Here is a 16185-nt window from a genome sequence, read left to right on the forward strand (position 1 = left end):
ACTTTTGTGTTGACAAAAGAAGAAAGCAAGTTATTCAAATCGAAGCTTACCAACAGAGGTAGAATACTGAAAATGAAAACAAGAAATAAAAAAAGTAAGGCCAAATCAAGAGCACTTTCCTCGAACAATCTCTTCTCATGTAGCAGAGAAATTTCGAAACATCAGCGCGACAGTAAAAAAGTGCCGCATTAAAATTTTCCATACTCTGTCTCCCACAAATCCACCTATACTCCATCTTTTCTTTGCAAAAGTCACGTATTTCCCAATAAATCGCCCCGTTTATACATTCTATTCCTCGAGGTCATAAAAATCTAACATCGCAATGCAAACTGACTCGCATACCAACATGTATGTTGCTCGATTTACAACTACCACGGGATCTCTGTCTCCTCCCAACCAAACCTATACTAACAAGAACAGGTTACGTAAGGAGAACTTACCCACAGACCCTTCGTCTCATGCCGATACTCCAAACTCCTCCACCCAGTCTTTCAACATCCCTCAGAACAAGGGCTCCAAGAGATATCCCATTGAAGATGTCTTCAATGTATGGCACGAAGTTAGAGACCAGGTTCTTAACCAGCCCCCAGCTTCCAAATCCCATGAAAACTACAAGCATTCCAGTCCTCAAGAGATCTACCATTTGAACTTACAAAGACAGGCCCAAGGCGGCATGCTGATTCAACCTACCGACTCGTCTAGCCAACAGATCGATAGCCAGGCTTCGCAGCAACAAAGCCAGCAACTGTCTCTGGCTGCTCAGTCCATTCAAAGCTCCATTCCGTCTTTGGAAGAGCAAATGGCTCAGATGAATGTAGGAAGGAAGTCGGCTCCACCTCCGAACCTTGCTCCACCGGATAGGGCTAGTCCAGCTGATCTGAACTTGATTCCTCCTGAGAACATTTTTTGGTCGTATCTTGATCCCTCTGGCAATGAACAAGGTCCATTTCCTGGTAATGTCATGCAAGAGTGGCTTACTGACGGTTACTTGGACTTTGAGTTACGCATTCGCCGTGCAGAGGAATCTAGCTTCTACACTTTGAAGCAATTCTGTGAGGCTGTGAACAACTACATCCTGCCTTTCAAGGTTCCTTTGCCATCGGCTGGAAGTGGTCAACAAGCCAGGGACAGTCAGCAACCTCATGAATCAAGTCAATTGCTGAACGATCCGTCAGGCAACTCTGCCCAGGGTACTGGTCCAGGTTCCAACCAGCAATCTGCTTTTGGTGGAAACAACTTATATTCATCGCTCATGCCAAATGGTGCTTCCCTGTCACTCGGTGCAGCCTCTATGAGAATGAGTTCTTCTAATCATTTGTTTGATTTTATGGGTTCTCGTGACTATCTGTTGATGAATCAACAGAATCAGTTCTCGAACAACCAATTTGGTATTGACCCAGTGGGTATGAACTTGGGTCAAAACATAGGTCAAAACATAGGTCAAAACATAGGCCAGAATTTGGGTCAAAACTTGGGCCAGATGGGCCAGAACTTGTCTGGTAGCTTTGGCCAATTGCATATGCCTTCTTTGCTTCAGCAGCAGATCCAGCAGCAACAGCAGCCTAACTTATCCAGAAACAACTCTGCATGGGGATTGGATTCCGGTAGTGGTTTGATGTCTGGTAGCCCTCAGACTCCTGGGGCTGTGAACACAAATCTTCCCGGCTTGGCGAATCAGGGCCCAATGTCACCTTGGTTATCTGGAATGCAATCAGTTTCCCGTGTAAGCTCTCCTTTTGTTCCTTCGTCATCTTTGACTGGATCTGCTTCAGCTGAAGGCTCCGATATCATCAAGCCCTCTTCCGAGGACCCTGTTCTCCATGATATTCATAGTTCCATGGTTACAGGTATTTTGAATGATGATGACCACCGTCGTCAGTCAGTGGAGGACCAGACTCCTCAGTCGAAGCCCGAAGAGCGTAACCCAGTGGATGAGGACCCTACATCCCACATCCCTGGTGCATTCATTCCTGAACCTGAAGCTCAGGAACCTCAAAATGAACCATCAAACGATCAAACCGTTGATGAAAATGTTGCTCCAGCTTCTGATAACGTTATCGAAAAAGAATCAGAACCACAACCTGAATTGCCTACTCAAAAGAACGTTGCGCCAGCCAAATCTGAGCCAAAGCAAGAATCTCAACCCGCTTTAGCTCCATGGGCCAAGGCTTCAGCCTCCTCTGCTGAACAGTCGAAGCCAGCTATGACTTTGAAGGAAATTCAAGCTTTGGAGGCCGCCCGTTTGCGTGAAGAGCAACAACTTAGAGCTGAAAAGAAGCAACAAACTGCATTGGCAAACGCTATTGCTCTCTCTAAAGAAGAAGCAGCAGCATCTGCCGACAAGCCTACATTTAACTGGGCTAATGCCCCATCCCAACCAACAGTGGGCAAGAAGTCCTTAGCTGAAATTCAAAAGGAAGAAGCAGAGGCTGCAAAGTCCAAGCTTGCTGCTGCTAAGGCATCTGCTCCACCAAAGGCATCCCTTGCCAGCTCCTTGGCCGCAGCTACACCAAAGGAAGATAAGGCTTGGACCACAGTCGTTAGCAAGAAGCCAGCCCCACCTAAGAAGGCCACGCCTGCAGTTTCTTATTCTAACGCTGCTAGTGGATCTACGTCAATTTCTCCTCAGATGTTGCGTGCTGCTTCTTCTACCAGCACCAATACCCAATCGTTTAATGGTAATGCTGTGAGAGAGGACTTCTTGGTTTGGGCTCGTTCTGCCATGACAAACTTGTACCCTTCTGTATCAAAGAATGACTTGCTTGAGATTTTCACTACTTTGCCTTTGCACCCTGATTCTAGCCAGTTGATTTCTGAAACTATCTACAGCTCTTCAGCTACTATGGATGGTCGCAGATTTGCTCAGGAATTTATGAAGAAGAGACAGGGCGTAGAGAAGCAAGTCGGTGCCGGCAGTGGTGACTCCTGGTCAGCTGCCATTGCTTCTAGTGCTGACAAGGTCCCAACTGTGGATGATGAAGGCTGGAGCACTAGCAAGACCAAGAAGAAGGGTAGAAAGAACTAAAGTCTATAGAAATACAAGCTAAATGGCAGATTAATCCATCCCAATTGTATTATTCTCTATAGTTGATACTATTTACAACCTGTGCCACAGAACCTAAGTTCTCCTCAGGAATCATCACAACACCAGACCGAGCCATGGACAAGTAGTTCATCTCAATGCTTGCTTCACAAGAGCTCAAGATTCGACTAGCTAGACCGGCAACGATACCAGTCAAGTCTAGAGGAAGTTTCCGCAAATCGATAGCGATTGGAAGAATGATATCTTGAGCCGAACCAATTATAGATTTGAAATCGTAACCCATAGCTGCACGTTTGCGAGCGGAGCCTGGTAATATGAGGGAAAGTTCATTAAGTGATGTCCTGGTTATCACGAAATAATCGGGTAGGGACCCCGAACCAATACACATGGCGGCCTTCTCGATAGCATCCTTAACCCTCCCAGGTCTCGCTCCCGTTAGTAGAAGCTTTTGCTTTCGGTTTATTTTCGGGCTGATACCATTATTTTCAAAAAGCTTCAATGTCTTCTCTTCCAACTCCAGGCTATTGATGTCGAGATGTCGTATTTTCGACTCAACACCACTGACAGTATTGACAAAATAGCTATTAGATACGTCGGAGAATTCAAACTGTTTGCTACCAAGAATACGCACAACCTCATCCTTGGCTTTATGTGGAATCAAAACGATATCAGTGAAATGACTAGACAAGAAAAATAAAGGAATGTCATTCTCTGAAAGTGGTCGCGTTAATTCGAGAATCCTCGATGAGGTATGGGATTCACCATCGCTATCAACTTGCAAATTGATGAATGGCTCTTCGACAGCGACAACATCTGCATAATCTAACTGCTTGCAAATCTTCAATGGCTCGTCAAATGCATCTTGAAATACAGCAGATGAGCATATGACAGTGCATTCAGTAGGCGTTAATGCAACATGGAAAAATATGGCTTCCTCCTCATCATCATCGTCAGATGATTCTAACTCGGACGCACTCAGAGGAGCTGTTGATTGAGCTGGTTTGCTCGAGTTATCAACGCCATTGTCTGACTTCAGACGCTTCAAGCTTTCACGTCTGGCTAACTGGTCACCTGAAACAGATCCGCTATTGGAGTTGTCACTCAGCTCATCGTCGGATAGATCATCTTCATCTTGCTCGGAGTCGTCTCCCTGGACACTTTGTGAGTTGCTCTTCTGTGCTTCATCTTTGAGTAACCTTAATATGGGAGCTGTGAAAAGCCACACCTTATCTCTCGGTATGGATAGAATTGATAGCTTCGTCGGGCTTAGATGGACCTGATTGCTCATGTTGAAAAGAAGCAGTAGTAGAATTGAAGTGATGAGCAGAAATCAGGAAAAAACTTTATTTGAGTCAGAGTGCCATTGTCCCAAGATATATGTAAGCAGGACATGAATCATCCCCCTCGAAAATTTACGTATCTTTTGTGCGATGTGATGTATATGCAGCGCTTATGATTCATAGATCGGGTCCGCAGAAGACTCACAGGACGAAAAAAAAAAAAAAAAAAAAAAAAGGACGGAACAATTAGATCTGGTCTAAGTGTTGCCTTTCGTAGAAAGTCTCCCAGAGTTCAATTGCTTCTTTTTGGGATTCGATTGAACTCTCAATGTATATCTCAACACTGTTTCTGAAATCATCAACCCTTTCCATCTCGAAATTGTCCATCTCTTCTTTAATTGTTTCGCTGATCGCATTAAAACTCTTTTCAAACTGAGTCGTCTTCTGCCTTAAATTGTCCACCTCGAATTTCAATATGTTGTACTTTTCAGATTTTGCCTTGTGACTTGCCCTGTTCAACGAGTCTTCTTTTTTGATGAGGTCTTGCTGGAATGTGTGGTATTGATTGTAAGTCTTCGTTCTCGTTTCGAAAATGTACTTGACCGAGCCTATTATTCTCAAGTACTCTTCGATAGTAAATCCAAGGGTTAATTGATCTTGTAAGTTGACTCTATCGAGATTATCCTTGAGCTTCATATGGATTTCCGCAAAAGCTTTGAGGAGAAGTGAGGTAGCCTTCAGTATTTCGAGATCTGCCAATTCATCAATAATCGTAGCAATCTCTTCTGTCACACCCACTATTTCAAGTCGTTGACCAGCAATGAGCTCAAGTGATCTGTGAAACGTCCGAAGGTTATGTTCCAAGTCTTCTATGTAAGCCTTCTTCTTGGAAAAATAGGAATCAGGTTCCGGTAGCTTTGCGGGGATTGAGAAGAGCGAACTCATGAAGCCACCCGTTCCAGATCCTGTGACAACGGCATTCGTCGAGGCGCCATCGCTCTCTGGTTCACCCGAGTCATCAAGCACCACTCCGCCGCTTCTCTCTCTCTCCTTGGAGTCACGCGCAAAATCTTCTGAAGTCAAAAAGATAACAAAACTAGGATCGGTCGACAAAGATTGGATCTTGCTTATTTTCTGAAGCATTTTCTCGAGAGACAACCTTCTGTTTTCGATAAAGTTTTCGTTGAAACGTCCGATATATGTCTTTTTTGATGGCGGAGGAGGTATGATCTTGCCGGGGTGACTTATTTGGAGCTGTTTATAAACCCAGCAGAAGTCTCTGTACCTTCTTGTAACAGTGAAGCGATTTTCTTGGGGCTCTTCGGCAGGCAGAAGCTGTAAGTTTCTCGTCTCAATTGAGTATACGATATGAGCGTTCGTAATATCACCCACTTTCACTGGATTTCCAACGGCAATTTCTGCACCCGATGAGGATGGCCTTCTTTTTAGTTTGGAATGATCGCTTGCGGTATCAGAGATTGGTTGAGAGATCTCAGACTGTCTTTCGTCAGCATTCTCTTGTTTGATATCGTACAATGGTGCATTTGATTCTTTGACTAAGTCGTTAGCCTTATCATGCGGGGCTGAAGATGGTTCAGCTTCATCCACTTCGGGTTTAGAGGCCAAATCTGTTAAAGGGTCCACCACGCCTGTTTCCTCCTTCAATTGCTTCACCACCGTTGACAGCGTATACCTTCTGGTTCTTTGAGCTCTAAATTGAGAACCTTTGAGTTGCAGGGCTTTCTTTGGTGAATGGTGCTGCTCAGATGGCGATGGCTCAGTGGCGTTACTTTCGGTAAGCACCTTGCCTCTATCAGCGAATAGCGGATCTGAAGATGATACTTTTGAAGGGCTTGCCACAGAAGACTCTAGGTCTTCAAATGCTGAGCCCTCAGTAAGCTCTGACATCAATGCCGACTTTTGTTCCTTAAGCTCTTCTTTCCTCAATTCATGAATCTGGTCCAACTCAGCCTGGTTCTGTTGATTGAGATTAGACCCAACGCCCCCGTAAGAGCTCGAGCCATAGCCATGATGGTCACCATACCCGCCAGTTTCATTCTCATCTTCTTGTTCATCCTGGTCCTCCTCTTCTTCTTCTTCGTCGGGCTCGTTGTCCCTATGAGGATCGTCGAGGTTCAAGTCAGCGAATTGGTTACCTAAATGGGAAGGAATGGCAGAAGCAGTACCAAACTTCGTTGATGGCAGCAAAACGTCATCCCAATGGGATGCTGTCAAATCGTCATCCATGGTTTGTAGATATCTGTTCGGTCCGTAGACGGATTCGGTGTGTGGTAACAACCTCACTCAACAGATCGCAGGATTAGGTGTCTAAGCCAGTTGGCTGCAGGACATTTTGCACCCCACATAGTATCTAGTCCATATATATCCTACATCTTCAAAATGAATTATTGTTCCTTTTCCATATTTAGTATAAAAAAATCGTCTATGGGGCGCAGTAGCCACCGTCCACCAAAATGTCCGTGCCGGTCGTGTAAGTCGAAGCGTTCGAGGCAAGATACAAGTAGGCGCCAACCAACTCGTGAGGCTCACCTTGTCTGCCCAAAGGAATGAGCTTGAACCAGGTGTTTTGCGTCTCTGGGTCAATGTTCTCGGTGATATCAGTGGCAATGTATCCTGGAGAAACACTGTTAACTCTAGCGAATGGAGCCCATTCAATTGCAAGCGATTTGGCAAGCATGAGAAGAGCAGCCTTAGCAGCATTGTAAGGCGCCTGGAGCTGGGGCACATTGACAATGTGACCAGACATGGATGCAGTGATGACAAAAGAGCCCTTGCCTCTCTTCTTGAAGATACGACCCACTGGCTTGGCACAGTAGTAAACCGAGTTCAAGTCCAAGTCGATCATCTTCTTCCAGGCATCCACACCTTCAACCTCGATACAAGCACCTTCAGTCCAGGCAACACCAGCATTGGCCACAAAGATATCAAGACCACCGAAATCCTCCTCAATCTGGTAAATCACCTTCTCGACGTCAGCATGGTCGGAAATGTTACACTGGTAGGTCTTCACCTTCACGCCATACGTCTTGGCCAAATGTTCAGCCTTATCGTCAATCTTATGGGAATTGTACCAAAGGGCAACATCCGCACCAGCCTGAGCAAAACCTTCAGCAACGGCCCAGCCGATTCCTCCCGAGGAACCCGTCACCGAAGCGACCTTACCCTTTAACGAGAATAAGTCAAGCACGTTGGAAGCGACCTTAGGTGCCTCTGTAGGCAAGTCACCAAGATTCTTGTTGGTAATTGATTGAACCATTTTGGTTTGTGGAATATGTTGAGGCAAAGTGTAACTTTTTCGCAGTCAAGGCTACGCGGGTTCCTTTTATAGGGCAAATTGGCAAGGTTGCTAATGTCTCACTTCTGCAACCTCCCAAAGGTACTTTTTGGCAAGAGCTGTGTGCAGAGAGGGTATTCAAGAATCCGCATACAATGATGTCACGGAGCAGGACAGAGGGTCGGACGTAATGCCTAAAGAGGATGGTGATTGGACTGGCCAGGCCTGGGGAACAATTGGCAATTTTTCGCTTTTCATTTCCATGGCTTTTTCATTAAATTATATGGTATTATTGGGGAAGGGAGGGGGTTAATTGAAAGAGCCGGTGTGCATGAGAGACAGCTATGTATGAAGGGGATAATAGTACTTTTTTTTCGCGGTCGAGATGTTGGAAGTCTAAACCATTTGCGGTTCGGACTTTTCCTTGTAGGACGGAATCCCCAATATGGGCAGACCTCCGTGGGGGAAGCAATTTCTGTAGAGAACCTTCTTTGTGGCTTTAAGCGTACGAGATTACGATGGAGTGGTTTTCCCTTTTTTTTATGTTTTGGTGGGTGACTTCTCTTTTGTATTGCCTTGGTCGTATATCATTTACCATATATTGCCCTGGCCAAACCCACTAGGATTCAACAGGTTCTGGATGGTTCCGGGAAGCTGAAGGCCGTTAGGTTTTTGGCTGTTTTCATCCTGCTGTATTCCTGGAGGACCAACATTCATCGCTTTCAATGGTTGTGGGTGTTGTGGCACGTTCGGCATCGGCTGGTGGAATGGTTGGTTCTGGAATGCATTCTGTTGCTGTGTAGTATGGCCATAACCGAATTGCAAATTCGGGTTGACTGGCTGACCAAGACCTTGATGGCCCAAATGACCAGGTCCATGTGTTGCCTGTGGAATAGCTCCATTTGGAATATGCTGAATCAACTTGAGGTGCGTAACGCTTCCGTAGTCGTCATAAATAAAATCAAACTGATGCTTACCTGGCGACTTCAAAGAGTTGAGAAACTCCGCCATTCCCATTGAGGCGTTTCCCAATAAACCTTTCACTATCTGGCACATGTTAATGGCAGAGGCCAGGCCGAGCATAAGCTGGTTGTTCGACAGCATAAGGTTGAATGCATCTGCAGCAGCCTTTTGAATTGTGTCAACTTCTGAGTTTGCACCCTGATCGGAGAGCGAGATTCGTGAGCCACCCATAGGCATCATGCCATTGCCGTAAGCTTGTGGTGACTTGCTAGTTCCCCAAATATTAGGGTTCCCGTGTTGAGGTTCACTCGACGAATTCCAAATAGAATTGCTTCTCGAAGCTGATCCGTTCGACCACATGTAACTATTGCTTTGTTGAATGCTTGGTCTCACATTACTGCCAAGGGCTGAGCTCAGAAGCATGTCGACAGATGGAGGTTGTTGCAACTGGTCCAAAGTGGCATTGGAATCAAATGGACTGAAATTAGAAGCGACATGGGCCCCACCAACACGACTTTGACCTTGATGTGGGAAAGCACTTGCGCCATTCCTCCAATCCACGCCCCTCAAGTTATCAAACAGGTCGGTATTTTTGCTAGGTGAAATGTATGGTGGAACACCTTCTTGCAATCCAAACTGATTGAGTTCTGCAGGGTTGATTTGAGGAGTTGAGTTAGAAGTCGAGGAGATCGATTGGGGCTTGGCGCGGTAAAGCTGATCCAACAAATGATTCTTCATCGGAGAAGTTGCTTGAGCATGGATGTTCAATTCATCAAGAGGCATTAATGGATTGGCCAGGTCGAGAGACAAACTGTTGGCTTTCTCAAGAAGCTCTTGTTGTTGCTTATGGAGATAGTCCTCGGTCTCATTAAAATTGTCGTGACCCATTGGCGACTCAGTCTGAGCGGGAATTGCAGGAGCTTGATTTGAAATCGGGTCATCTGGTGCTCTCGGAGCGGATGATGTACCTCTGCTAGCGGTATCAACATTCTTCTTTCCAGATTTCTTCGAATCGACCTTCTTTTCTTCCTCCTTTCTCTTCTCTCGGAGTTTGGCTTCTTCAAGCCTCTTTTCTTCGAGCTTCTTTTCTTGGAGCTTCTTCTCCTCCAGCTTCTTTTCTTCAAGTTGACGCTGTCTGAGCTCCTTCTCCTTCTGCTTTTTCTCGTTCTGGAGTTTCAACTCATCCTGCTTTCTCTTTCTTTCCGCGGCTTCAACCTCCTTCTTCTGTAAGGCTTCAATACGTCGCCTTTTTTCCTCTTCTTTTTTGAGCCTTGCTTCTTCCTTCTTCTTCATTTGTTCTGCGCGTATCGCTTCTTGCTTCTTCTCCTCCTCGGCCTTACGTGCTAGCTCCTCGGCCTCTTTGCGCTTCTTCTCCTCTTCTTTCTCAAGCTGTTGCAAGCGCTTCTTCTCTTTCTGCTTCTCCTTAGCTTTTAGCTTCTTCAATTCTCTTTCCTTCTTTGCATTTTCCTCTGCTTCAAGCTCTGCGATAAACATCTGAGTTCTATCTTCTGATAGTTTTCTCTCGTAAGCCTCCATGAATCTCTCCCTGATCATGTTAACTGCTTGGATCATGACGAAACCCCGAATCTCTTCCGAACGGCCACGCTGCGCTTCTTCGTCGTCAAGTTCCCCATCATCGTAACCCTGCTGACTATCTTCGTCATCATCGAGTTCATCGTTATCGTACTCTTCATGGTCGCAATCATGATCGCATTCATGGCCATGAGAACAATCGTGATCGCATGCATAATCGTGGTCATGATCATGGTCGTGGGCTTGATGATAATCTTCGCCATACTCTTCGAAATATTCGGCATCTTGTCGGCTGGTCTCGCCATTTGCAATCCCATGGCTTTCATCGGCCTGCAAAAGTGTCGAGCCAGCGCCATCTGGAGATTGAGTGACATTAAGTGGCGATCGAAGTACCTGCTGATCCTCTTCGTTTACATCAGTGATTTGCTCGATTTTCTGTTCCTCTGCGATATTCATGCGGGCGTTTCTCGATTCAGTTAATGATTCAAGCATGTCAACAAAGGACTTTCCTTCGTTCTTCATGATTAAGTCTGCGAAGTTGGATAAAAACTGCAGAACATCGTTGAATTGGTCATTCGATTCTTTGTAAAGTCGACTGCAGCACTTGATAAACTCCACTGCTTTCGCAAGGCCGTTTTCGTCATCCTTCTTGATGTTGGCGAAAATCTCGGTTAGATTTTTGGCTGACTCGTCGATTGCAGCTTCCGGCTTGATATTCCTCAGTAGAAGTTCGTACTTGACAACTTCTTGTATTGTGTTGGGATTTATGAGCTCCAGAACCTTCCTGGCCTTACCTAAAATGTCGAGCATCTCTTGCGGTTCGAGGTTCATGAGGATCTTTTCGTCGGAGTCGTTAGTAGCCGCCGTTTCGAGTTCCCCAAGTTGCGGCTCTTCCTCCTTAATAGAGGTTTCTTCGTCGGATTTCACCAGCTGATTCGGAAGTGTACTATTGGCATGTAAGTTTGGTGATGTATGACTGTGGTTAACGCTTTCTGGATGGGGTGAACGAGGAGGATGCAATGGAGGTGAAGGAGCATCGGAATGGAAGCGAGGCTCCGGGATAAGTCGAGGAAATTCAGCCCGTGCATTCACGCAATTCTCGAGGTAGTCGGCTATCACATCTAGATGCTGGTTATACGCTATGGCCAATTCATCTTCTATGAAGCGGCTGTTTCTGCCACAGTAGGCACAGGCGCATTGGTCGCCGCCTTGATTATGATGATCGCCGACGCCAAACTGGTTGAAAGGCATGCCTTTATTGGGATGGTTTCTCTTGAGGATTCGTAGATTCTCCATAAGATGCTCTTTGTCAACACGTAGTATATCCTTCTTATCGGCATCGGACAAGTTTAACCAGAATGCACGTTCATCATCATTGTGGAAATGGAAAATAGAGAAATCTAGCTGTTCTCGTGATTGAATATCGGAAATCTGTGGAAGTTGCTGTTTCGATTCTTGGGGATATTCGTCGTCCAAGCTTTCGACAATCAAGTCTCCCGAAGGACCCACTTTAATTACCCTTGATGTGGGGTAATCAGCGTCAGGATCGTTGATGTGGGCATCGTTAACAGAAAACGCTGGGTCATCATGAGGATGGAGATCTTGGTCTTGTGCTGTTTCCCCATTTGCAGACTTGGCCTTCTTCTTCTTCTTCTTTCTCTTCTTCTTGGATGTCAGACTAGGAGGCGCAAGATCATCGTGAACTATGCTAGAGGCATTCGGCGCATGCAGATAATCGAATTCAACGTCGGCGCCATTTCTGTAGCTTGTGGCGTTCGCCATGGTGACGGATTCTTAGTATATTTGCAGTTATGGGTGAATGATTTGTTAGGCTTTTCTCGCGAAGCCTGCCACTACTAGATGTCTATCGACTTTTTTTCCTACAAATGCGGAGCACCAAGAAACTGGTGTACGGGCGCCAACCCATGGAAGGGAAGTTTAACATTCAGAGGAGAATAACTGGGCTTTGGTAGTAAGCGAGGTTTTGAAATATTTTGAGGGTTTGGTGGTGTTCAAACTTCAGTACCATTGCTTCATCTCTGATGGTCTTGTCTCATATCAACAGAAGGTTCGCACCCATTGTGATCTACCGTCTTTTTTATGTCTTTTCGTCTAATTTCTCTCTTAGACTTTTGTTTTCTTCAACCAAGTTTGCTATCACTGTGGATAACTGGTCGAGTTTTTCATGCAAGCCGTAGTGCTCCCATTTGATACCCTTATCATTTGCTTTCTCGACTGGAGGGATAACCTCATCAATATCCTTCATTAAAGAAGGGAAATCTGCAGCAAACTCAGGGTCTTTATTTTCAGCAATTCTCTGTTCTCTGACTGCTTGATTTACTTCACCATCTCTAGTTTCGATGCCATTGTCGCCAACAATGAGTAAGTCGACATCGAAACCGTCAGTAATGTCCCATTCAGTATCAATCTCGTTGGCATCGTCAGGAAGACCTTTGAATCTGTTGTATTGTACTCTACGAGCATTCCTGAGCTCGTCAATAGTGATGTACAAAAGCATTGGCGAATATATGACTGTCATGATCACCCTGTTGATCTGCTTGTATGTCCTCTTCGATACCACATAATAAAGTGGAGTAATAAGATACTCAATCAAGTTGAAGGGAGGCACATACAAGTCGGTGTCTGGAGCACGGATGTATCGTAATGTTTTCTGCGCCACCAAGGCAAAGTATTCGTCTGTAGCGTTTTCCACGATGGCAGCATATGCTGTGGAGTATAAAGCGATAAGGATGTTCATCAAAATGACTTGAAGAACAAATGAGTAAATGTAGTAAAGGATCAGTGCATATGGCGGTACAAGGTTCTGAACATCATTGAAGCCTGAAGCGCCAATCACAGCATTGACCAAAGAGGTTAAGATATGCTTGGTTGCCTCACTCTTACCGTCAGACGCATCGAGTCCCAAAAATCCTTCGAGAAAACCAAGAATGACAACAAAGAGCAACACAAAGAAAAGGATAGACTCTTTCATCATAGTCTTGATAACAACGATCATAGCACCGACAAACTGTTGTGCGTCCAAGTAAAGAAGAAGACGAGACCACATCATTGGTGAAGCACAAGATAAAACACGGAAACTTATCTCGTCGTACTTTTCTCTGTACAAGCCCGTCTGTCTCAATGATGCAAACCGGAATCCTATTGCAATGACAATGATGCTATACATCACATCATTGAAAGCGTTCCAGAAGCCCAAATAGTTCCAGCCCACATGGTAGAGCTTCGTGATCTCATCAAAGATTGAACCAAGAGTGAAAGCATAGAAGAAGCCTTCGAAAACATCCACATCTGTTGTGACCACTTGATGAGTGTTCAAAATGATGGTAAAGAATATCAAGTACAAGATACTGAAAGCTATCTCGATCTTGTTCTGGTACGCAGGGGTCTTGATTCTATCTGGATCAAAGTGAGTCCTAATTGACTGAGAAGCGACACCTTTGTAAAGAACATAGGAGTGAGGATCATGGGAAGATTGCATGATCCAACCTCTCCATAACCATTTCACACATCTCTGATAACCTGAACAGCCAATAACAATCGTCAGGTGCATATCAACCGCCAATTCCAAAGCACTAACTGGATCGCTATCCTCTCCGCTAATGTTCATCAGGTACCGATGGCAGAGCATACCCAAGAACAAATACTCGTCATCTTTAGTAGAATCGATGATTCTTACTGCCAATATCTGCGCAGCAACAGCTCTTAGCGAGTACAACTCGTTGTCAGAAAGCTTATACTCAGCCTGCTGCCAATACCAATCTGTTACCTTTAACAAGGCAAACACAAGCGCACCACGATATTTGAATGATGTAGTTCCTGCTGCACCATTTCCCTTTCCACCAGCACAGCGATAGATCAAACGAAGCACCTTCGAATTGAGCACAGCCGAGTGAGTTCTCACGATTTCCTTCTCATCGAAGATCGTGGGGATAACCCTATCGATGACTGCCTTCAAGTTCAACGCAATACGGTATGTCTGTCTAGGATTAGCACAGTGCCCATTGCCTGTGTTGGGCCCCGTAGGAAAGAATTGGTCTTCCTCAAGCGACATGGTGGGTGTTGTTCAAGATCTGATCCATTCACATTCTCCGCAATCTACTCGCGGGCAGGGCGTGCATGGGTATCCAATATGACAGATAACAGACACAGAAGAAACATGTTTTGGCGGTCAATTGAGGTGTTATTTGGTTGGAAATCTGTGTTTATGAATAGAAAGTCCCTTTCATAAAGTTAATCATTGCCCTTGTCAATAGTACCCTATACATAGAGTTAGCAACTATGTATGAAGCCGCGCGTCTATATTATTCTCTGGTGTGAGATAAGCCGCAGGCATAAAATAGAGTCTCGCCTAGTAGCTATTTTTGGTGATGCTGTTGATATTAGTATTAGTCTATTTGTGGGAAGGGGAAGGGGAAAGTAACCAATGAGAAGCGTTCTGGTTACCAAAACAACCAGCTTGATGGCACCGCTTTCTATAGTTTTTTCCATCGCTTTTGCACTTCTTGATCGTAGGCTAGGGTTGTAGTAGCTCCAACCACCAAATCAAACATGCCGCTTTTGTTAAAAAGGTCTTTATCCTCGAAAACTGTAACCCAACCGAGTTTAAAATGGTGATCTGGATCATCATCTTTGGGAAAATTCTCTTCATAGAGCCCGTCGCCGCATTTAAAATACGACTTTTGTTCAGCAAAAGGGTCCACCTGCGCCATTTGAGGACTGATCTTGCTCTCTTCGTCCAACCTCAGAAGCCGATTTATCGATTGCATGGCTCGTTTCCTGATCTTTGATTCACAAGGACGAAACAACGCTGTCACTGGAGGGAACTCTTCTTCTTGCATGTGAAGGTTCTTTGTCTTGAAGTTGCGGTGGAAATAAATATTCTGCTTGCCGACGTACTTTGGGTATTCGGATCGTTTTGATAATGACCATTTCATCTTCACCCGAGGGATGGCGCCCACGTCCCATCGCCTTCCGTCTATAGCTTGCACTTCGAAGCTTTTCATTTGAAAAGGTGGTTGGATTGGGTAGTACTGAGGATCAATTCGTCTTGGATCGATGGTTCCTTCAAATACAGGGCTAGTCTCGTCCAGCAAGACTATCTCTCCACCCTCTATTTTCCTTGTTCTTCTCACCTTGTACTTGAAGCTACCATCCTCTAGCTTCTTGAACCTCATAATCAGGTTCCCAGATTCGAACTCTTCAAAGTTGATAGTAAACCCGGTTTCTTCCTTATCCACACTCATAAAGTACCCAGGTAGACTTCGACACTGCAAGTGTCTCATAGTAGGGTTCGTGCTGAGGTACATGTCATCGCCAAAGCATTGGATATGGAACTTCCAGAAGTTCTGATCACTCTGCACTTCAGTTGATGTATCTTCAGCCTCCTCCTCGACTGGCCTTCTTTCAGGTAGTGGAGGCCTTCTTCTAGTCGGCGTTCGACGAGGAAGAGGTGGTGGAGCCTCATGTAGAAGCCGCGCACCATCTTGTGGATGATTATTCTCCTGGGATTGGAGTTGTGCTTCTTCGTATGTAGGAGGATCAACTTCCTTAAAAGAAGACATAATTTAATGAAAAAAAATTGACGAAAAAGGTGCTTTTGAGCCCGAAACCTTGATCAGCTTTATTGAGTAGGAGGCTGTACCATGCAACCAGGGTCACGTGGAGGAGGTTGCATTTCGCTACTATCCGGTCCCGCATTGTAACGGTAGATGGAGGGTAACTGTGGATACGAAAAGGGTACATTTTCTGAAGGGCATACTGTTGAAAGTGGAGGACCTAAATCTAGGGAAGATTTATAAAATGTCATCTTTTCTTAGTGGTTGATAGTGGGGTTCTCATGTGCTCTTACTGACTTCTACTCCCTCTGATCTCATAGAAGCTGTCTCCATAGTAAGCCAATGAACCGTTCACTAGTAAATTTCCATATAATACATTGTCTTCCTTTATTGTAGGGTAGCGTAAGTGAATTTCCCGTAAATCAACTGGTAAATCAAAAATTCATTCAACTGTTGTAGTATATGTGGACTATACGGATAGTGATGGATGGGTGG

The 16185-nt window shown here is 45.1% G+C and overlaps 6 protein-coding genes across 6 annotated transcripts; 1 reads left to right on the plus strand and 5 right to left on the minus strand. All coding sequences in view use genetic code 12, as the record gives it.

Annotated features, from left to right (window-relative positions):
- Positions 1–322: 322 nt before the first annotated feature.
- Positions 323–3025, plus strand: CXQ85_001801 (uncharacterized protein; the record flags this gene model as incomplete). Its single annotated transcript, XM_025485497.1, has 1 exon — positions 323–3025. One exon carries the CDS (start codon positions 323–325, stop codon positions 3023–3025), a length of 2703 nt encoding a protein of 900 aa, XP_025340962.1.
- A 49-nt stretch (positions 3026–3074) lies between these two features.
- CXQ85_001802 (uncharacterized protein) lies at positions 3075–4331 on the minus strand (the record flags this gene model as incomplete). The annotated part of the gene is made up of 1 exon (XM_025485498.1): positions 3075–4331. One exon carries the CDS (start codon positions 4329–4331, stop codon positions 3075–3077), a length of 1257 nt encoding a protein of 418 aa, XP_025340963.1.
- A 238-nt stretch (positions 4332–4569) lies between these two features.
- CXQ85_001803 (sorting nexin 1) lies at positions 4570–6570 on the minus strand (the record flags this gene model as incomplete). Its single annotated transcript, XM_025485499.1, has 1 exon — positions 4570–6570. The coding sequence occupies one exon, from the start codon at positions 6568–6570 to the stop codon at positions 4570–4572; it is 2001 nt and encodes a 666-aa protein (XP_025340964.1).
- A 196-nt stretch (positions 6571–6766) lies between these two features.
- Positions 6767–7600, minus strand: CXQ85_001804 (SDR family oxidoreductase; the record flags this gene model as incomplete). Its single annotated transcript, XM_025485500.1, has 1 exon — positions 6767–7600. One exon carries the CDS (start codon positions 7598–7600, stop codon positions 6767–6769), a length of 834 nt encoding a protein of 277 aa, XP_025340965.1.
- Positions 7601–8209: 609 nt separating this feature from the next.
- On the minus strand, positions 8210–14186 carry CXQ85_001805 (uncharacterized protein; the record flags this gene model as incomplete). The annotated part of the gene is made up of 2 exons (XM_025485501.1): positions 8210–11907; positions 12245–14186. 2 exons carry the CDS (start codon positions 14184–14186, stop codon positions 8210–8212), a joined length of 5640 nt encoding a protein of 1879 aa, XP_025340966.1.
- A 421-nt stretch (positions 14187–14607) lies between these two features.
- On the minus strand, positions 14608–15696 carry CXQ85_001806 (uncharacterized protein; the record flags this gene model as incomplete). The annotated part of the gene is made up of 1 exon (XM_025485502.1): positions 14608–15696. One exon carries the CDS (start codon positions 15694–15696, stop codon positions 14608–14610), a length of 1089 nt encoding a protein of 362 aa, XP_025340967.1.
- Between the last annotated feature and the right edge of the window lie 489 nt (positions 15697–16185).

The sequence above is a fragment of the Candidozyma haemuli genome (genome assembly GCF_002926055.2).
Source record: "Candidozyma haemuli strain B11899 chromosome Unknown C_2014730914, whole genome shotgun sequence".
NCBI classification, from domain to species: domain Eukaryota; kingdom Fungi; phylum Ascomycota; class Pichiomycetes; order Serinales; family Metschnikowiaceae; genus Candidozyma; species Candidozyma haemuli.